Source organism: Mauremys reevesii, linkage group 20 (assembly GCF_016161935.1).
Source record: "Mauremys reevesii isolate NIE-2019 linkage group 20, ASM1616193v1, whole genome shotgun sequence".
Taxonomy (NCBI): Eukaryota; Metazoa; Chordata; order Testudines; family Geoemydidae; genus Mauremys; species Mauremys reevesii.
Genome location: NC_052642.1, coordinates 6,517,396 through 6,538,487, shown reverse-complemented (window position 1 = coordinate 6,538,487; position 21,092 = coordinate 6,517,396). Strand labels below are relative to the sequence as shown.

The window sequence follows — 21,092 nt, the reverse complement described above, 5'->3', positions numbered from 1 at the left end:
GGGCAACACAGGACTTACCTTGGCTAGGAGCAGCAGGGTCCGACTGGTGCGGGCGTCCGCATGCTTCTCCCGCAGGTGGAAGAGCTTGGGGGACATGATGGCAGGAGAGAAGAAGCGGAGGCAGAGGAAGCTGGTGACGGCAATGAACTTCACGTTCTGCAGGGGGAGAGTGACCAGGGAGGGGTGGGGTGTCGGCAGGGAGACAGAAGGAAATCGCTCATTAAACACCAATAGCAGCAACTTAGGCTTCCCAAGGAGATGGTATGGGTCTGTCAGCTGACCTCTGTGTAAGCACAATCAGAATCGGGCCCCCTGAGCCTCCTTGGGTCAGCAGTGTCGCAAAGTGCTTTAGCAATTATACAGTGTATTCTCCCGCCCCTGTAATGCAGCCACCTCTGGGGGGGAACGAACATGCCAGCTGTTTGACAAGGCAGCCAACAGTGGGGAAGAATCCTGCATTCAACTTAAACTGCAAAGGGGAATTCATGGAGACATGCACCATGCTGGAAATGGGGACAGTCAGAAAATGCAGTTTTTTCCTGCAGAAAATTCAGATGAAAATCGGGGTGGGGGGGGGGAGGAGGGAATGGATTTCTCTCTCAATTTTCTCTAGAGAAAATTGATATTTCAGTGAAAATCTGAAAACTGGTACATTTCAATTTGCTGCCATGGTACCTCATGGGTGCTGTAGTTCGGTGCCTCATGCTCTCCTATATCGGTCCAGCTTCCTGGTTGGACTACATCTCCCATGATGCACCACAGGATTCCCTGGCCTTGGGGCATCATGGGACATGTAGAACAGCCAAGGAGAAACCACACTACAATTCCCATAAGGCACCGGGGCAGATGAATCCAAATCAAAATATTTCCATTTTCATTTTTTTGACAAAAAGTTTGAGATTCTCTACGGCGCTTCCTGCAAAAAAGTTTATTTAGCCAAAAACCCCATTTTCCATCCCAGAAGTTTAGTTTCTGACCAACCCTGCAGGCCACCATTGCTTCATTAATGGCCCACAGGGAAGAGCGCCCCCTGCTGAACCACAGCGCTGCTCCTTGCAGCTCCCACCTCAGCAGGCCCCGTACTGGGACCCGCCTTGCCCCAGACTCAAACAAGGCTGCGATTTCCAGCCAGGGCTGTCCCCTTCTGGTCACTGCTGTGTATGAGCAGCAGTCACAGGGCAGCTGCTGCCTGCTGGGTTAAGCTGTTCTGCAGCCTCATAGCCAATGCCTGTTGGAAGCCAGCCACAGCACGGGACAGCCAGGTGCCCCCGGAGAGTCATGGTCTGGCAGTGAAAGTCACCATCCCTGTCTCTCTGCTGGGCTGGCTTCCCTCTGGGCCGGTGACGGCCTGGCAACCAACCTTGTGTTTGTTCTCCGGGAAGTGCTCCTCGACCCGCTTGAAAAGCTGCCTGAAGGTGGCGCGGATGGTGGCAGGACACATCCTCACTGACTTGGCGATAGTGATGAGCAGGTCGGTCAGGTAGGACTGCAGGTGCTGGGTGCTCTGCTGGATCACCTCGCTCTCCGTCTGGATCCGATGGAGCCCGGAGCACCTGCCGGGCAAGACGCATGGTCACACAGTCAGGAACGCACACTAGGGGAGACCGTGTGCGTAAGCATGAGTGGTCTCTGCAGCCACACAGCTGGGGTGCAGGGCTGCCAATCCACATGCTTCAGGACATGCTGGCCACCGGCTGGGGTCAGGAAGGATTGCTGCCCTTCCCCACTGGGATGAGGACTGCACCACTAGCACAGCCTGACGTGGAACATAGGACACACTGAACTAGCTGGACCATCGCCGGGCGAGTTAGCTCCCTTCTTCCTAAGTCATCAGCCGATCCCCCGGCATCTGTCTGGCTCTGCTTAGGGACAGGCCTAAGACACCAAGTCAGGAGTGAGAGCCAGAGGTTTGGGCTCCTCTCTAACCCTACGATTCCAGCGCAGGCGCAGAGATTTGCAGCCAGGGAGTTACAGGCTTTAGGAGAACGCTCTGTTTGGAGGGGAACATTAGGCAGGTTTGTGATCCGCACAGAGTCTAGGGCCTGATCCTCAGCTGGTGTCAGTCAGCGTAGATCCATTGACATCAATGGAGCGACGCCACATGACACCAGCTGAGGACCTGGCCCCTTAGGGTACGTCCACACAGCAAACCCCCCACCCGCCAACCCCCGGTGAGCTGACTTGGCCTCGCCCTGAACAATAGCTGTGTCGATGTCCAGGCTCAGGTGGGAGCCCGGACTCTGAGACCCAGCCAGGGGGGAGGGCCTCAGCGCCCAGGCTCCAGCCTGGGCCCTAACGTCTACACTGCTCTTTTAGCCCCACAGCGCAAGCCCCATGAGGCTGAGTCAGCTGCCCGGGCTCAGACTCGCTGCTGTGGGGTTTGGTTTGCTGTGTAGACGTACCCAGAGACTCTGGCTCAAAGATCATGGGCCTGATCTCACTTGCATCAGGTACTCCTGGGAGTTACAACCGGGGGAGAGGAGCATCCGGCCTCACGCATCCCCTATGCTCAGGGAGCACTGCCAGCTCCAGCAGCAGCGTGGTCTCAGGGCAGGGTGGCTGGCGCCAGGGCAGTCCGGGGTAGCAGTCTACATGTCAGCTCCACGTTCCTCGGTGGAGGAGCCAGAACATGGCTCTTGGTTTCTGCCACTCTCGTCCCCTTCCCCATGGGGGGGCTGCCTGACGTCCGGCACTGCCTCTTACCCGACCTCTTTAATCTCCACCTTGCTGGGATCCAACTCGATGTACTTCTTCTCATCAAAGACTCGATTCACTGTCGGCCCCAGGACGCTGTGCAAATACTGCATCCCTGCCACCTAAGGAGAGGTGGCCAGTGAGGCAGGCAGAGGAGCATGCAGCTTGCACACACACACACACACACACACACACACACACACTCCCCCCCCTTCAGCATTTACAGGCATTGTCCTGCGTCCAAAAGGCAAGCTGGATCCACGCCATGTGTCCGGATCTCTCCCCACTGCAGCCCTTTGGCAATGAAAGGCTCAGAGGCCACACCATTATCTCACTGAGGATGGGGGTCTAACGTTTACAGATGGACTCCAGCTACAGGGATCCAGGCCCGGTCTCCTCACCATTCACTGGTCTCAGAGCTAGGTGTTTATCTTGGCCCGTTACAGAGATAAGGGCGGGCTACAGAGTATAGATCTGGATCCAAAATCCCCCACAGGTCACAGGGTTTCAGCTCAGACCCAGCTTTCTCCCAACTTGTGGAGCAGCTTTCAAGGCAGACTAGGGCCTGCAACTGGAGGGAGCCAGACTCAATTATCTAGGTCAGCTCCCGCCCTGGCGTCCGTGGATACTGAAAGACCGATAACACACTCCAGCACCTTCAGAAAGGATTCCATCGACTTCGAGGCCAGGGAGTTGCTCCGGAATAACGTGTTTGGCTCATCTGAAAATGAGAGCATCACCCGTGAGACCCGAGGAGCCAGAGCCTGCGGCTTTGGTCACCGGGAGCAGAATTTCCCTGGCACGTCTAGCACGCTTAGGGCACATCTTGCAGGCCAGCCCGAATGTGCTTGGATAAAATAAGAAAAACCCAAAGCTTCACTTTGGAGCTCAAGTCAAACCTGAATTGACCCTTTGGGGGCCTTGGAAAAATTCAGGTCCCTCCCCACCAATTATTTTATCATTCCTGTTGTAGTTTCTAAGCATTCCCATCATGGCAGGGTCTCCTGGCACTTCCGGGCCAGCCGTGCTGGCCCAATGGGAACGGAGGCGACTCTCAGCAGTCCTGACACCTAGTTCCCACTAACTAGTTCAGCACGGAGCTGAACCAACCCTCCAGGCCTTTGGCCATCGGCCCCACTCGGATACTTGGGCCCACGTCTCCCAACGCAATGTTACTCCACACGTGGTACTGCAGCCCTTTGACTGCTTCCTTTGAGTAGCTCCATCCTGGCCAGCAGACGTTAGCCCTGGTCACTAGGAGAAGAGAGCACTTCCTGAAGCCTGGCTCCAGCTCAGAACACCCCCAACAAAGTGGGGGGTTAGCCAGTTCCCGGGGGGGGTTGGCCTGTTTGAGAATTCAGTGCCATTAGCGGACTCCAGAGCCATCCAGCCCCTTGTCTGTGACCTCTCTGCATCATCAGCTGTTTGGAGGTTGACAGAAAACTCACATGGGCCGGGGCAGCTGACCTTGATTCATCCCAAACCTACAGGGACATTAGGGGTTTGTCACAAACTCAGTGACGTTTGATTCATGCTTTCAGACTTGGGGGATGGTGGGGAGAGAAGGCAAAGAGTCTGATGAAAAACTCTGAGCACCACCCCCTGCTTCTGAGAGGAAGGACGGTCGGGTGGTTAGAGCAGCAGCCCAGGGTATGGCTTCCTGCATTACCTGGGGCAAGTCACTCAGTCTCTGTGCCCCAGGTAATGCCCCCTTTGTACAAGAGGGATAGCAGTCCTGCCCCGCCGCCCAGGGCTGTTGCGAGGATGACTCCATTAAGGATGGGGAGGTGCGGAGATCCTCCAGTGCCAGCGGCCATAGACGCCCCTTGGACAGATTCTCCTTCTTGCCAGCGCGGTTAAACTCGTTCAGAGCTGGGCCTTCGGCAGCCACTTGCACCAAACAACAACTTTACCTTACTTACAAACAAGGTCCCATTTTCTTACTTGCCAGTAGATGGGGCTCTTTGTATGCACGACTTACCTACTCAGAGCCGGTAAACAAACCGGCCCAGAGAGACCCTTGTAAACAGCAGTGGCGCTGCACCGGATTCCCATCAGAGAAAGCAAGAGGAGAACCTCTGTCCCATACACATGCAGCAGGCTGCCGCTTACCTAGAATCACTTGTGTGGTTTAGTGGAATCCCCGGGTGTGAAAGGGGACGGGTAAGTGACAGGAGAAACATGGTTTGTGAATTCCTGCTAGTTTTATATCCCCGTAACTACATCTACCTCGCCCCTTTCATCAGTAGATCTCAAAGCACGTTCCAAAGAAGGTCAATAGCATTATCCCAATTTACAGATGGGGAAACTGAGGCACAGAGGGGCAGTGACTTGTCCAAGGCCGGCCAGCAGAGCCAGGAATAGAACCCAGGTCTGCTGAATCCCAGTCCAGTGCTCTATCCACTAGGGTCCCAGACCATTTGACTCTAGCCGGGCAGGGCCGGCTTTAGGCTGATTCGCCCGATTCCCCAGAATCAGGCCCCGCACCAGCGCCTAAGAGGCCCCTGTGCTGGCACCTTTTTAATTTTTACTCACCTGGCAGCGCTCCGGGGGGGCAGGGGGGAGGGTCTTCGGTGGCGGGTCCTTGAGTGCTGCCGAAGACCCGGAGAGCTGCCTGGTGAGTACGAATCACGCCCCACACTTGCTAAAGCCGGCCCTGTAGCCAGGCCACTCGCTGCTAGTGTAATAACAGGCTCCGCCCCATGTCCTCGTGCCTCACCCGTTTTATCCAGCTCCAGCTTGAAGAGGAGATCCAGGAACTCTTTGGCCAAGCCTTGGCCTAGGAAGAGCTTGACGAGATTGATGGCCACTTCCTGCCTGCACTCCGCCGTCGTGGTTTCGTCAATCAGGGTGATTAAACAAAGCTTCCCATCCTGCTGGGAAGAGAAGCGGGGGCCGCAGTGAGTGGAAGCGGCAGCCAGGATAAGGCCTTCCCCCTCGGCAGGGCACACTGGGTTCTGGGGAATTTTCTTGGCTGCTGGCAGCTCTGGAGGCTGAAGTTTTGTCTACAGAGTGGGTACAGCCTGGGCATTGGCAGAGCTGGGGTAACCAACCCCGCTTGGCCTGACAGCGGCATTCAAAACCCTGCATCATCAGGGGTAAAAGCCCGAGCCTCTGCCACATGAGCTACAGGAGTGACTCCCTCAGCTGCAGTAAACTGCTGTCGTCCTACGTGGGCCTGCCCCGGACCGAGACAAAGACCGCACTCGCTTCGTGGGGCTTATACTCGCTTCCCCCATGCGGCCGCACCAGAACGCCCCACAGACTGTAGGCTGCTTGGGGCCAGGGCCATCTCTGTTGTGTGTTTGCACAGCACCTATCGCAACGGGGTCCTGGGCCGGGACCGCGGCTCCAAGGTGCTATCACAATGCAAACAGATTGTTAATCAACCTAGCGGGACTATGTCTGGGATGTCCGTCATGGCATGAGAGGAACTGGTGTGGGCCCAGAACAGATGTCGAATGGTAAGTGGCTGATGGCCTGAAATGAGCTGATCGGCAGCAGGGAATGATATTCCGGTCGCTACCGACCTAGAAGTGAAAGGCTCCGTAGCTCATTGCCAGGCCTAGGAGCCACCTGCGGCCTGCAGGGACTGAGGGGTGGCTGACCGGGAGCTCTTACAGTGACAGATTAGTTGAGTTCCAAAGGGCGTTTAACTGGTTTAATTCTTTGGATAGCTTCATGTACCTAGCACACAGGCTCCTACAACGTTTGCCCATGTGCGTGCAGTAACCACTGGAACAGCTTCCCAAGGGAGGTGGTGGATTCTCCCTCACTTGGGATCGTTACGTCCAGTCCGGACAGCTCTCTAAACTCAACGCTCTAGTTTACCCTCTGGTTACAGGGCTCCATGCAGGAAGCGCTGGGTCCGGTCTCTGAAGAACAGACCAGATGATCAGAGTGGCCCGAGAAATCTATGACTCTGAATTCCTGTTTTGAACGGGGGTGATGCCAGGAAATATTAGCCCTGTGCCCAGCTGAGCAGCCTCCCAGCCGTGTCCTGCGTGGGATGGTGTGGTGCAGCCAGCTCACCTTGGGCCCTGCTTTTACTTCTTGGCACAGCAGCTGGACCAGAGGCTGGTAGTAACTGCCTGGCAGCACCGTCTCATCTCGAAGCCTCACCTGCAGCTGCAGGGAGCCCAGGTTGCCTCTGAAATGGACGGAGCACAGAACCAAAGAGTGGAGAGAAGCCAGAAGCTGGGAATGGGCGACAGGGGAGGGATCACTCGCTGATTACCTGTTCTGTTCATTCCCCTGGGGCACCTGGCACTGTCAGAAGACAGGATACTGGGCTGGATGGACCTTTGGTCTGACCCAGCCTGGCCACTCTTACGTTCCCATGAGATACCACGTGTGCCAGGACCCACGAGGACACCCACCCAATCGCGGTGCACAGAAACACCATGGAGGGGTGTCCCTTCGGAAGGACTGGCACAGAAATACAGACGCGGAGGGGAGAGCACTCCCTACTGCGTCGCCTGCCCTGCTCCCTGCCAGTCCCAGGAACGGTGGAGTCAGCACTGCCTAGGAGGGAGAGCGCCCCCCGCTGAATCCCCTGGCGTTCTCTGCATTTTATGGCACGAAAACGTAAGTGGATAATGACAGACTTACTCATCCACTCTGGGCTTGGATTTATCTGGCCTCAGCCTGAACCATCCTTCCTCTTGCTGAACGGTCTGTGACCCCTGGATATTAAACACCACCTAGGAAGGAACACAGGAGGGGAAAGCTGGCAAGGGAAACTGACCGGTTACCACAGGGCACTCTGGCTATCGAATCACTTCTGGAATAGTTCTGACGAGTGTCACCGGCTACTTCTCTCACCGTTAGCTTGTTCTCATGGCCAATTGCACATATTACACCACCACCTAGGAGGCAGTAACCGAGATCGGGGCCCCCCCATGGCGCTAGGCGCTGTTCGTGCACATAACGAGAGACAGTCCGTCCGCGCCCCCGCCCCAAGGCACTTACAGTGTAACAGACAAGAAAAAAAACAGGGTGGGAGAAAGGATTTCACAGATGGGGAAATGGAGACCCAGAGAGATCGGGTGACTTGCCCGAAGTCCCACATGAAGGCTGTGGCAAAGGTGGGAACTGACACCCGGTGCAGTCCCTTAATCCTGAACGCCCCCTTCCTTCGCTAGGCCACCCTCAGGATGCCGGCGGCTAGCCTAGAGATGGCCCAGACCCAGACGCTTCTATCTGATCCCCCAGCCTGCCCCAGAACTTCCCTGGTTTGGATAATAATAATGAAAACACTTCCCCTCTCTACCGGACTTCACCGAGGGACTGGCAGCACTTTACAAAGGAAGGGAGATTTCTTTCATCCCAACTTAGGTGTTTCTACCGAAGCATCTAATTCTCGCTCAGAGATTTTACAGTGATGGGAGGTACCTGAGCCCCTCCCCATCTTTAAACACGTTTATCCTGCGTGGCAGGGCAGTGCTGCCATCCCCTGGTACAGATGAGGCACAGAGAGGCTACAGGACTTGCTCAAGGTCACACAGGAAGGCTGTGGCAGAGCTGGGAATTGACTCGCTCTCCTGAGTCCCAGACTAGTGCCTTGACCACTGAGGCATCCTGCCTCCATTTCAAAGATGGGGGAAACTGAGGCACAGGGCAGCAACATGGCTTACCCAGGCTACAGAGAGAGTCAGCAGCAGCAGCACTGGAACCAGACCTTGAGGTTTCTGACTCAGCCCCAGGTCTGATCCATGAAGGTTATTAAATATTAATCCTAATGACCGTATAAGAACCAGGCCAATGGGGGTGGCTCTGCTCAGCTGGTGGTTGCCCCTCACCTTCCCCAGGAAGTCGTTCCTGCTGACGAGATCCCAGTCCCACACCTCAATGCAGAGCTTCTCTGTGGCTGACTCGTCCAGGTCAAACTCAAAGGTCTCGTTCCAGCGGGGGTAGCAGGATTTCTTGACCACCTTTGGGCAAGGCAAAGCAGTACAGCTTTAATCACCCCCCCGAGCGGGATCCGTAATCCTCCGCTAAGCAGTTCACCGAGTCACCAAGCAGATTAAAGGGAAGAAGAATGGGGTTTTTAAAAAGAGAGAGTGTTCTTCCCTGTGTCACTAACAGCCCTTAGATTATCAACGTGGGAAGAATTTTAAAAGCCTAGTGCCCGATTCTTGACCCGATTCACTGCGGCTCTGCACCTTGTGTGGTCGTCTGCATCAGTGCAAAGCACCTCAGGCCCACTTTGCACAGGGTGAGTGACCACACAAGGCACAGGGCAGGGAGTATCGGGCCCTGGATTTGCAGAGATGGCCACAATCGCCAGCGCTAGATCTCCAACCCCTCGGAGCGGAGAGAGCCCAGGGGGTTGGAGCAGCCGGTTATAAAAAGAGGTGGCGTGTGCAAAATTCAAATGCAGATGTCTAATGAAGTCTGGGCTTTGGGGGCCAGTCTCCATCGATTTGTCACCCTGGCTGTTCTTAGTTGCCCTTTGGACACCAGAATTACGCTCATCAAATTTCACCTCTGTCTTTTCTCTTTCTAATTAGTTTCACTGCCGAGGCCCAGATTCCTAGTGACACTAAGGCCTTGTCAATGGTTCTGGCAATCTAAAGGGGCACTAAAAGTGCATATAAATTTACATTTGAGACCACCGGAAGGCCTCTTTTCCCTGCTAGAGAGTGGTATAGTGGAGCCTCAGCATCACTGAGAATTCAGGCCTTTGATCCTCATGCACTACAGCAGTTTTAGATCTCAAACACAAATGTTCACCCCCGCTCCTCACAGCCCCCCTCTTGCCATGACAGTGTTACCAACTCTTGTGATTTCATAGCGAGTCTTGCCATAGGACACAGTTCACTGAAAGCCCCAGCTCCTGGAGTCATGCGATTTGGGGGGGGGGAGAAAATCACAGCTTTCATTTTATAAAAGTAAGTTTCTAGCTCTCAAGGGCAAAAACGTGACCCAAAAGGTTCAAAACGCCAAAGGCAAATAAAAAGAATCCAATTTTTTTTTTTTAAGACAATCACATGATTCTTGAGAGGATGTTTGTGGTTGTCAGTACTGATGTTTTTTTTCGTTTGTAATTGTGCAATCATGTTGATTCCTATTAGCTCTGGGAAAACGTTCTTAAAAACCACCTTAACTATACAAAAGGGAACTAAACTACCTACATTTCCATCCCCAGGGTCAGCAGCTCTCTCGGTCTGCTGACTTCTTCCCACAGGAAAAGAGTTAGTGGCTCTAGATCGTTCCTATGCATGGTTTGCCATCCAGGAACACAGGACTTGCAGAGACCTCCGGGGTCATTGAGTCTAGTACGATGCTATTGCGGGCATGAATCCTATTCCTAAATTTATCAAGCTCCACCTTAAAATCAGGTAGGTTTCTTGCCCCCAGTACTCCTGTTGCGTTCCAGAGCCTCGCTCCTCTCATGGTCAGGAACCTTCTAATTTCCAGCCTCCCTTTTTCTAGGGTCAGTTTAATTGCCATTGGTTCTTGTGCCAAGATTATCATTAGGCTTCAGCTGCTCTTACCCTCCTGCCGTATGTCGAGAGAGCAACTGGCTCCCTTCCCCAGATGAACATAACTACTGCCCCGTGACCAGACAGTACCAGTCGGCTTGTCCCTGCTCTGCTGGGCAGGAGGCGCGGACCTGGACTGAGAGTCTATGCCCACGTCTGGAGCCAATTTACACTCCTGTACTAGGTCACTAGGCCGGACACAGACAGCACCAAGCTGTGAGGCTGGCAGCGACAGGAGTCCAGCAGGGCACTAGAAATGGCGCCGCGCTGCAACGTTTCGATCGGGGTGCCAAGCCCCCCTCCCAAAGCCTGGGGTCGCTCAGATCGCAGGAATCTGGGTCAGGCCCATCCCGAGAGGAAATCCTGAGGCAGTTCATCTTCTATCCGAAATAACGTCACCGAAATGGCTCACAGCGCCGCCCCGAGCGGCTTTCCTCCTGGGGTCCTGAACGCAACAAGGGCTGAATTCCGGCCTGCCGTATACCTCCCGAGCCATCCCGTTAGCGCCAACAGAACAGCCGCACAGAACGAGGCTCCTGGCGCTCTGGTCCCAGTGATGCTCACATGTAACTCACTGATCCATCCAAGAGTAACCTCCTCCCCGATGCTGTGTCCATGAAGGGACCATGACCCATGCTGCTGATTGCATCCCTGGTCCCCCCTTGGGGAAGGGAAAGGCAGCATGGGCTGCATTCCTCCCTTCCACCCTGCCCCCACAATGGAATCAAACACCCCGACCTGCTCTCTCGACTCACCGAGCTCTCCTGGGTCTTGCTGTTGTAGCGAACTCTGACGAAGGGATCGGAAGCGCCGTTCCGGTCTTTCCGAGCCAAATCTCTGCCGAGAGAGGAGGAAGCAGAAGGGCCTTGGCACAAAAGAGCCTCTGACTCGAGCTGGCAACATTTTTCAACTGACACAGGTCGGTGCAAAATGCAAATTAAGGTCGACCGAAACATTTCGCCACTCGGTGTCGGCCTAGAGCCAAACTCATTTCAGACAGGGTTCGCTTGGACGTTTTCAAAGTGACTTTTTATTTAGAAATGTCCTTCAGTTTTATTGAAACCAATGTAAAAAAATACAATTAAAAAAAGCTCAAAATCTAAATGAAATGTTTCATTTTTGTTGGAAATTAAAAACAAAAAAAATTGTTGTGGGTCAACCGGAAAACAAACAAAAAAATTTTTTTTTGGAACTGCCACTGAACTAAATAAAAATACATTAGTTCTTTGCACTCCTCTGGGTCTGTTTTAGGGGAACCTGCAAGATCCTCACTACCTACCGAAAGCACAAAAGCACATAGGCAAGTGCACACCATAAAGGAATCTGCTACTTAACCAAAGCAGCTTTCAAATGCGCGGTCCCTCCTCCGTTACTCCTGGCGGCTGCTTGCGTACAGGGACGGAGGAAGAAGCGGAACAAGCTGCATGTCCATAACTGGTGTGAAATGTTGATGGGAAGGTAGGGGAGTCATGGCTGGAGGGAGGGATCTGCCAGGTGCCCCAGGCAGGGCTAGGAGAGAAGGGCAATAACTTGATTCCCCATGGGGTACCAGCTGCTTCCACAGAGCTCCTGTACATGTCACACTGGGCTGTGGCGCGAGCAGGAAACGCTGTCCCAGTATCCCTTGGTGGGGTAGGGCCATTGACAGGGGTAGGTTTGGCAGCACTGGGTGATCCAGACTGGCCACGGAAAGCCGCCAGCGGCGTGGTATCCCATCTGTTCCTTGGTAAGCAAGGGCTAACCGCAGCTCAGCGTCCCCCACTCTTTGTGTGAGCGCTCAGGGAAAGCCAACAACAGCAGCATGGGACTTGCTAGACTGGTCCAATAGCTCGTCTCTGGGAGTGGCCAGTATCAGCGGCTTCAGAGGAGTCATCTTTCTAACACCCATCAGTCAGAGGCTAGCTGGAAGAACGAGAGTTTACATTCCTTCCCCCCTTGATCTTTTCTTTTTCCATCCCTGCTATTGTAACCCAGGAGCTTCTCATTATTCATATGGCCAATCCCTTTCGCTATCCTTCTAAGCTCCTGGCCTCAGTAACATCTTGTGGCAATGAGTTCCACAGGCCAACTGCACGGTGAGTAAACACTTATTTCTTCATGCGTCTGTCAGCGACATTCCTTGTACTTCCATTACAAGACAGAGTGAACAGAAGGGCCTGATCTACCTTCTCTCTAGCATTCGTTATTTCAGTGTGTCGCCTCTCTCAGGTAAGCCGTCCTCTCTTTCACTCTCCTTTTTCCAGACCTCTAATCATTCCTGTCGTCTCTGAGCCCTCTCTACTCCTGCTCTATCCTTTTCAATGTAGCGTGACTGGGGGGATATTTTATGTCAGATAAGGACACGCTACCGATTTATATATTATCATCATGCTATTTTCAGGAATGTGCTTAACTCCAGGCCTGAGGCAGCATTCTCTCTCCTTTGTTGCTTACCGTAACTCAGTTTGATCTCCGGCTAGAGACGCCCACCCTAGAGGCAAACCCTTTGCTGACTGCATCTGTGCTTTGTCTCTGTGGACTCAGCCCAGGTGCTTACACGGATGGGTTAGAAGACAGCATGAAATTGATCAGATTCCAGTAGAATTTGCAGTAGAATTGTCTGATTAAATATTTCTACCAATAAGCCTTCTGGTCTTATAACCTATGGAGACACACGCCCCTCCACTCCCACCCAATGCCCTCATCTCCCCTGCCCCCCCCCCACGTCATTTCTTACCAAGTTAAAATGCAAGCACCACTCCAACTAAGACTCTCTGTAGCTAGACAAGTTATTTCCACATGTGGCATCCCCCACATCTTTTCAGAGCCGTTCAGTCGAACCCTTCTTTGAAAGCACAGCCAGCCCGTTTTTTCACCCCCTCTCTACGGCACTCTTTAGCAAGACAATTCCCGCCTGCTTTAAACTAGCCCAAGAGATTATTTCCACTGACGTAGGTTTTCCATGGCAAAGTTCACGTTGCGGGGTGCTGCCACACTGGGAATAAAACACTTAGGGCCTTCCGTAGGCCAAGAGCAACGGTGTAATTTTAGTCTGGATGGCTTATAATAAAGGAACAACGGGCCAAGAAAGAACAAAAGCGAAGTCTCAATGGCAGAGCACAGCATGTGTGCGTGTGGCCCCCATGACACCCCCTTCATATTCATTTCATTACAGCCGAGTCCGCTCTGCCTCCCACGCTCCAAGTTGTTCCCTGAGATCTAAACACGTCCATGGTTGCGGCAAAGCACTTCTGATCACCTACACAAGCCTTTCTTAACAAGGCAGAGCTCGGCCGACCCCACTGCTCAGAATTCAAATGGCAGAGATCCCTGTGTGATGTTGCTTTTAACTGGGGTTGATGTGTGCAGGGCTCCAGGGCATTTTATGAAGGATTATTATTTGCCTTAGAGAACTGGCAGGTGCAAAGAGACTAGTGGGGAAGACGCATTTCCACGCAGTCTCTCTGACTCATACGGGCTGGATCCTCAGCTAGCGCAAGTCACACTCGGCAGAGCTCCCCAGAAGGAGCGGAGTGACGCCAGGGACAGCAGCTAAAAATAGCCAGACACCCAAACCAGAATCCTCCTCTTTAATTAGGGAATTAAAGAGACTAACACGTTTCAAGCGCTCCCTTTCCAGAAGCCACAGGGCGGGTCGGAGCCATGCGACAGGTGCCCTCCGCACGCAGGGTGAGTCACCGACTGCTAGCCGGGAAAAGCCACCCTCTGCTGCCAGGCTTACGTGTGCCAAGCGTCAAAGCCACACGCGGGGTCGGCCAGCGAGGCGCTTCCCAGAGCGAGTCACAAGAGGGGTGCGTTTGTTTCATGGGGAGTCGCAGGTTCTGGCACTCGCCCCTAGAATTCGCACTTGCCACTTTCCCCAGCAGCAGAGAGATGGGGGGGGTGGCGGGGGGTTAGCTAATATTGAAAATAACAAAGCCCAATAAAGCAATCACGGGGCAACCAACAGACTCTGATGATGCAGTTCAGTGATCCGAGAGGCCGACAGAGCAATATGAGGGGCTGCCTTCTCGCCTCCTGCCCCACCAAAGAGGGACCAGACCCACACCCAGGGGCTGCGGTCGATATCAGGGCCTCTAGTTGCTACCACAGTATGAATATTAATTCTGTATTGTTCGTTAATAGAGAAATAATACCCACCGCTACGGAACGCTGCTGAGTACCTGGGTAGGCGCACTCGGTGATGGAGAACATGAATCCCTGCATACTGAACCGATACCCCAGGCGCACCGTGCCATGGGGGTTACGTGTCACATAGGACGTGCTGCCTCTCAGAGGAAAGAGGCCCTGAGCACTCGTGCTTATTAGGCTCCCCTGGGAAGAGAAACCCCAGAATCCTGACCAGATTCCTCCCTAAATTCCCCCTGCAATGTCACTTGGACAACAGCAGCCTGCAAAGGGAGCCGTAGCCGTTGCAAGGATTCCTGCCCACAGGCAGTCTGGCTCAGAGCAGCACAGAACACAGCTAGTATTAGAGATAATCACTCCATGCAGCCGGACAGACACCAGAAGGAAATAATGTCTGAACCTCTCCCGTAGGTGTCCTGCTGTACCCTCCCCATGCAGCCCTTGGAACAAGCCTCCTAGCCATTAGACTGACTGCAATTAGAGACTGGCTGGTCATCGCTCTTGTGCAGGGTACTCCCCACAGAGCCAGCGGAAAGGCCAAGAGAGGGCGGGGGGGGGGGGGAGGGAAATGGTGCGGAGCTGTGAGTCACAAGGAAGGGAACTCCAGCAGCTGTCTGGCTTGGGGAAGCGGATTCCCTGCAGCTCCCCGGGGGCTTCTCCTCCCCCGTGCCTGGCTGACAGCGCAGGCTGGGCCGCTCTGAGGGGGCGGACTAGAGAGCTGCCTCAAGGGCGCTCTGCCCAAACAGCACTGGCTTCCCATCTGCGCAGCCTCCGTGGGTCACAGAGCCCCGACTAGCTAATGCCTGGCCAGGCTGGTACCCTGGAGCAAACACCCAGCACTGTCTCACCCATACTGCAGCAGCAAGGCCCCCTCGCCAGCCTGGCACTGCCCGCAGGCCCCGAGCCCCACAGCCACACGGCTCTGCAATGGCAGACCCAGGGCCAGACAGGAAGCTGGCCCAGGGGAGGAAATGGTTACGCACAGACTGAACTGAGGAAGGAGAGGCCCGTCCTTGGGGTCACGCACCTGGAGCCAGCGGGATGGATTTGGCCCTGCATTTTCGAGTCGCCAGAAGGTCTTGCACACATCAGCCCATTATCCTGCCCGAGTGTCGTCACTGCAGAGTTAACCCGGGCCCCCCACCCATCCCCACACTAACCCCCCTCACAATTCCCTGGGACAGCATCAGAGCAGCTCAGCTCACTGCAGCGCTCAGAGCCACGGGACATGCCCCCAGGACTCCTAGAGACTCCCCCCGGGGAGCGCAGCCCCAGCGAGCACCCAGTAACGGGGGCTGGGCTCACCCGGGGCCCATCGCCTGGGCTAACTCTGCAGCGAAGACGTCCCCTTTGCTCTGCGTGGCATGAATCCTCCTCTCCCCGAGGCAGACGGGGCATCCCACACCTCTGCCTGTCTGGGGGGGTGGGGACAGAGATTCCCTAACAGCCCCAGAGGGTGGTACCCAGCTTGAGCACATGCAGCAGAGAAGGGAAATCCCCGGGCAGTCATCCTGTCCGTTCCCACTCTGCCAGGGCAGGCTCTTCCCTGGAGGACATCCCACAGCGCTTTGGCCAGCCAGACTCCAGGGTGTCTGAACAACAGGGCTCCCACCACTTCCCTGGGGACCCTCTGCCACAGCCTAACGTCCAAGGGCAGGAGGCTTTGCCTGATGTTCATCCCCTCCATCCTTCGGAGCTCCCCGAATAGCTCCTTCCTGCCCTGCCATGCATCCCTCCAAGCAGCACCAGGCACCCCGGCCCCACCTAGTCATTTTCTAGCCAAGGCAAAACCAAGACAGTGGTGGCCCCCGCCGGCACCAGATTCTCAGAGCCTGTCCCGTTCGTAGCAGCAGGGGGTCTTGAGACATTTAACAGGGGCCGGGATGGAGGGAGCTCAGCTGGGTTTGCAGCCGGCGCTGAGGGAAGATTAAGGCCTCATTAGAGGCAGGCAGGAGAAACGCCTTTTCAGTCTAGCCCCTGCTATTCTGCCAGCCGTATCAGGGATTCCCACGTGCATTGTGTGTGCTGTGCGCACAAGGACAGAGCAGACACAGGGTTCATCTTGCCCAGTGTCTTGTCCCCAACTGGGGCCCGTAGCAGCCATTGCAGAGGCAGGGACAAGAGACCCCGGAATGGAATAATCTGGCCCCGGGGGAAGTTTCCTCCCAGCCCCAGGCACTTACTGGTTGATCTGTGGCCTGAAGCAGGAGGAGTTTTATCCTTTTTAATGCAACTTTCTCAATATCCAGATAAACATCTGATCCTTTTCCAAATCCTGCTAAGCTACTGGCCTCAGTGACATCCTGTGGCAATGAGTTCCACAGGCTAATTATACCCCATGTAATAATAATACTTAGCTCCTATACAGCACTGTCATCAGCAGAGCTCACAGTGCTTTACAAAGGAGGTTGGTATACTTAGCTCCATTTTACAGACGGGGAAATGGAGGCATAGGGAGGGGAAGTGACTTGCTCCAGTTCACCCAGCAGGCCAGTGGCAAAGGTGGGAATAGAACCCAGGTCTCCTGAATCCCAGGCCAGTGTTCCAGCCACTAGATCACGCTGCCTTCCCTGGAACATCACCGGATGTCCCTTTGTTCTCGTTTTATGAGCAAGGATAAAAAGGAAAAGCCCCAATGATCTGGTATATCTCACTTATTACTACACGCACCTCTGCGACACCCCCGCCCCTACACACACCCTTAACGCCTTACTGGTACATTGCACTGCCCTGGGGTTTAAAAACAAAAAACAAACAAAAAAACCCCTCCTTCCCAGGCCCCTGATCAGTTTCATTGCTCTTCTCTGGACTCTTCCTGGAGAGCAAAGGGGCGTTAGCTGCTTCCTCCCTGCAGGCCAGTCTCTGCCTGGCTCCACCCCCTTACCTGGCTTCAAACACGCTGCAGCGCAGCTTCCTCGCCGCGTCGCTGCCCAGGATCTCGATCTGGAGGTGGATTTCCCCCTGCACCTCCTCATCGGGATCGATTTCGGTCAGGTTCAGCCAGCCACTGTAGCCTAGACACAGAGAACAGCCAGTAGAGAAAGCTGCACGTGCCCCCCTGCCACGGGTTTGTCTGGCCAGGCCCGTTTTCCACACAGCAAAGCAGGCGTAGGGAGCTTAAGCAACTTACTGACGATCAATCAATGAAGCAGCGACAGGGCCTGCAACAGAACCCAGGCGTCCTGACACGCGGTCCGCCACTCTAACCACTAGGACGCACTCCCCAGGTCTCCAGCAGAACTGCCTGGATATTAATAATCTCTCGCTCTTATGCGGGGCTTTCCCTCAGGAGATCTCAAAGCACTTCACAAGTTTTAATGCATTTCTCCTCCCAACACCCTGGGAGGCAGGGCTGGGCTGTCATCCCCAGGGTACAGCTAGGGAACTGTAGAGAGGCAGAGAGAGGCTAAGTGACTTGCCCAGGGTCACTCAAGAAGTCTGTGGCAGAGGAGGGACTTGACCATGAATCTCACAAGGCCTCACTAGACTAGTGCCCAAACCGCTGACCCATCACAGTGCTGCACAGTCAGCTCACACTATCCCCCTCCCCCCCAGAGACTCGCTGACAGGGAATTTAGTGCTGGCAAAAGGCAAAAGAGCCCAGTCATCTCTCTGCAGAGCCCTTCCCCCGCCCCAGCAAGCCTCATGCCGAACCCGGAGGGAGAAGAGATCTGGATCTCCAGGCCCACTCAGACCCCAGCTATCCCCACCACCGACACAGGCGCCCGTTACTGCGAGCAGCAGCTGGCGGCATGTGCCAGGCAGGCCCTGTCCCACAAGAACCGGGCCAGCAGCTCAGTTCGCAGGCGAGGCTGCCAAGCAGCCATCAAAGGGTAACGGCGCTCGGTCACTGCTGGCCTGGCAGGGAAAGGCGCTGTACCCCGTTACCAACCCCCTGAGCCACCCAACGCCTCTCACTGCTAGGGGCGGCAGGGCGGGGCAGGACCCTCTACCTGGATCTTTAGCCTCTCTGGTGTCTAAGAGCCAGATAGTTCCCAAGTCCTCACAAATCCGGACAGAGCCTCCCATAGGGCAGCTCCCTTCCCTTCTGCAGCCTCCTCTGGCCTGGGCCCAGCTGCCCAGACAGACACACGCAGGAGGGAGGCCAGTGCAGAGCTCCCTCTCCCCGCCTCCGCTACCCACGCAGCATTCGCCGCCCTGATCTAGCGGCTGGCTCGGCTGGGTAACAGTAAGCCGAGGACGCGAGCTGCCTACTCAAGGATGAGGGGACTCGGGCAGCCAGAGACCTGCATGACTCATCCCTGATAGAGGTGGGAGACTGAGTTCTGACAAGCCCCCCCGTGTTGGGCACCCCAAGCGCCTCCTGCTTTTTGCCAGGAGGAAACACTCTCTGCTCCCTCTTGGCATGCAGCCCTTCGATCCAGCCACTACCTCAAACACGGGCGGAATCGTCAGGAGCACAGGATGGCTCCAGTTTGCATGGAGGGCTGGCAGATCACCTGTGGGCTCGTAACTTGCAGCTAGGCAGTACTCAGAACGGGGGGCGCTCTCTGCACCGACGGAGCAGGTAGAGGCACGGGAGCCTACTGGAATGAGCAGCTACACTCCTGCAAACTAGCCCTTAGCGCGTCCTCTCCGAGTCCCTGCAAAGGCTGCTATTGCTACAGCGCTTCAGGGGAGAGAGATCACACTCACCGATAAAGCACAATGCGAGACGGTGCATTGGGACCCAGGCTGAACTGATCTGGGGCAGCATCTTGCGGACAGACACTTCGCATGCAGTGATCATTTGTCACCGAACACAGCCGCACGTGGCTTAGAGACTGCGCTAGGACACAGACTGCACTGATTTACAGGGGGACTGGAATGAGTGACAGCCCAAACCCCAAATCAAATGCCATTGCATTTGCCACACCCGTTTCCCAAGGCATTGTGCCCTGGGGATCTGCACAGTGCCCGGCGCAGCCCCGCTGTTGGGGATGCAGTGGCAATATGCAGCGTTGACAGGCTGTTGGTTTCACTCTCACCTAGGGGTTGGAGCAGTAGAGGGGTCGTAGTGCTTGAGGGTTCAAGTCTACCCTCAGATGCAACCAGGTAAGTCTGTCGCTTTTGACGGGGCTGCGTAAATGGCAGGGGAGAAGCCGCAAGAGAAATTCTGGCTGGCTCAAGACTGCGCTCGGCTTTGGGGTCAAGTCTTGCTTGTTTCCACCGATGCAATCTCCCTGAAGCGGCTCTACAAGCCGCTTTCTATTGTCAGCTCATCAAGGAACGGGACTGTGCTGTTTCACGCCTGGCAGCATGCACAGCTGTACGTAGAAACCAAACCCAGCCAGACTCCGCTGGAGCGAGAATCTGCCTTACCCTTCGGATGCGCAGTCAGCACGTCCCGAGTGACACAGACTTTCCCGATAACATCATCGCGGCTGGGGAGACAAAACAAAAGCACCTCGCAGTGCAGGGGCCGAGCCAATGTAAAACCTCGACACGCCAAACCCCTGCAAACATCCAGTTCAAATCCCAAGGTCGGAGCCTGACCCCATGGTTCCGGTTCACGGATGGAGATAGCTCGCTTTCTGGTTCACACGTGGACAAGATTTTGGCATTACCCACCCCAACCCACAGCCCCAAATACCTTCGCCTGTGATGACGTCCCAATGGACTTCAGTAGGACATAGACACGTGTTTATGTGCAGTCCTGAATTGGGGCTATACCCCTGCTTTGTCTCAAACCCAAGCCCCATTCATCCAACCTGGTTCCAAACAGCACTTTCCATCAGCAGGTCTCAAAGCTTTACAGAGCAGGTCAGTATCAGTATCACCATTGCACAGATGGGGAAACTGAGGCACAGAACGGGGCAGGGACTTGGCCAAGGTCAGCCAATAGCAGAGCTGGGAACAGAACCCAGGTCTCCCAAATCCCCGCACTGTGCTCCACCCACTAGGCCAGGCTTCCTCCCCATACCAGCCTGCCCAGGATGCAGCCTCCTTGGCTCACTAATACACAGCGCAATTAATTTCCCCTTTAAAGAGCCCAATCCAGAGAGATGTGGAAACTCTGCAGCTCCCTGGGAGCCCCCCTTAGCCTGCTGGGATCAGTTTCAGAGAGACGCTGCTGGGCAATCAGCCAAGCCTGTCACCTGGGCAAGTGGCCTCCCCCTTCCTGTTTATGAAGACCTGCTTTTTGCTGCTTCCCGGCTCCTCGCGGGGGTGAAGTCAGGGCGGAGGGGGCAGTCCTTTTCCGGTTAGCTTGACTAAGCTTCCTGATCCATATCTGCTGGCGATGCTCGGTGTGCGGGGGCTCCATCGCTCCCCAACCCCCCCACAGCGCACACACGCGCTCTCGGGCACCAGCGCCGCACCACAGCAATGACCAGAGGCTGGCAAGATGGCGTCAGTGCTGCTGCTGGGATGGGAAAACCGAGGCACTGAGTGGAGACGTGACTTGCCCAAGGTCACCCAGTGAGAGCTGAGACCCAGCCCAGTGTTCTATCCACGGGAACACGCTGCCTCCCTCAATCCTGCCAGAGGCTTCCAACAAGCTGCTTTAGAGAGGCCGCTAATCGGGAACGTGGCAGCCCCTCAAAATTATTCTTCCCCTGTGCTGTGGGCACAACGTGTGTGTTACTGTAGGGTCAGTGGGAGTGTGATTGCTGCACAAGCTGGTTTGCTTCTGTGTGGCGGCTGGCACTGCACACACGGTTGTGTTACTGGCAGGTGTGAGGTGCCATTCTCACCCGGAATCCTTTGTTGTGAGAAATAAATTCCCATTAAAAAAAAAGTTACACACACTCAGCAAATTCCACATGTGTGTACACACAAAGG

The 21,092-nt window shown here is 55.0% G+C and overlaps 1 protein-coding gene across 2 annotated transcripts in view; it reads right to left on the bottom strand.

Moving 5' to 3' along the window:
* RASA4B (RAS p21 protein activator 4B) overlaps window positions 1-21,092 on the bottom strand; it is a 48,789-nt gene that overhangs the window by 8,130 nt on the left and 19,567 nt on the right. Inside the window, exons 4-14 of one of the 2 annotated variants that reach the window (XM_039508065.1) lie at window positions 19,632-19,693; window positions 17,194-17,323; window positions 10,937-11,018; window positions 8,496-8,627; window positions 7,306-7,397; window positions 6,727-6,844; window positions 5,414-5,570; window positions 3,351-3,415; window positions 2,704-2,816; window positions 1,361-1,553; window positions 19-156 (exon numbers count right to left, since the gene is read on the bottom strand). In XM_039508065.1, the coding sequence (XP_039363999.1) occupies window positions 19-156; window positions 1,361-1,553; window positions 2,704-2,816; window positions 3,351-3,415; window positions 5,414-5,570; window positions 6,727-6,844; window positions 7,306-7,397; window positions 8,496-8,627; window positions 10,937-11,018; window positions 17,194-17,323; window positions 19,632-19,693 (1,282 nt within the window). The remainder of the gene's footprint in view (window positions 1-18; window positions 157-1,360; window positions 1,554-2,703; window positions 2,817-3,350; window positions 3,416-5,413; window positions 5,571-6,726; window positions 6,845-7,305; window positions 7,398-8,495; window positions 8,628-10,936; window positions 11,019-17,193; window positions 17,324-19,631; window positions 19,694-21,092) is intronic. The other variant, XM_039508066.1, reaches the window with a different exon arrangement.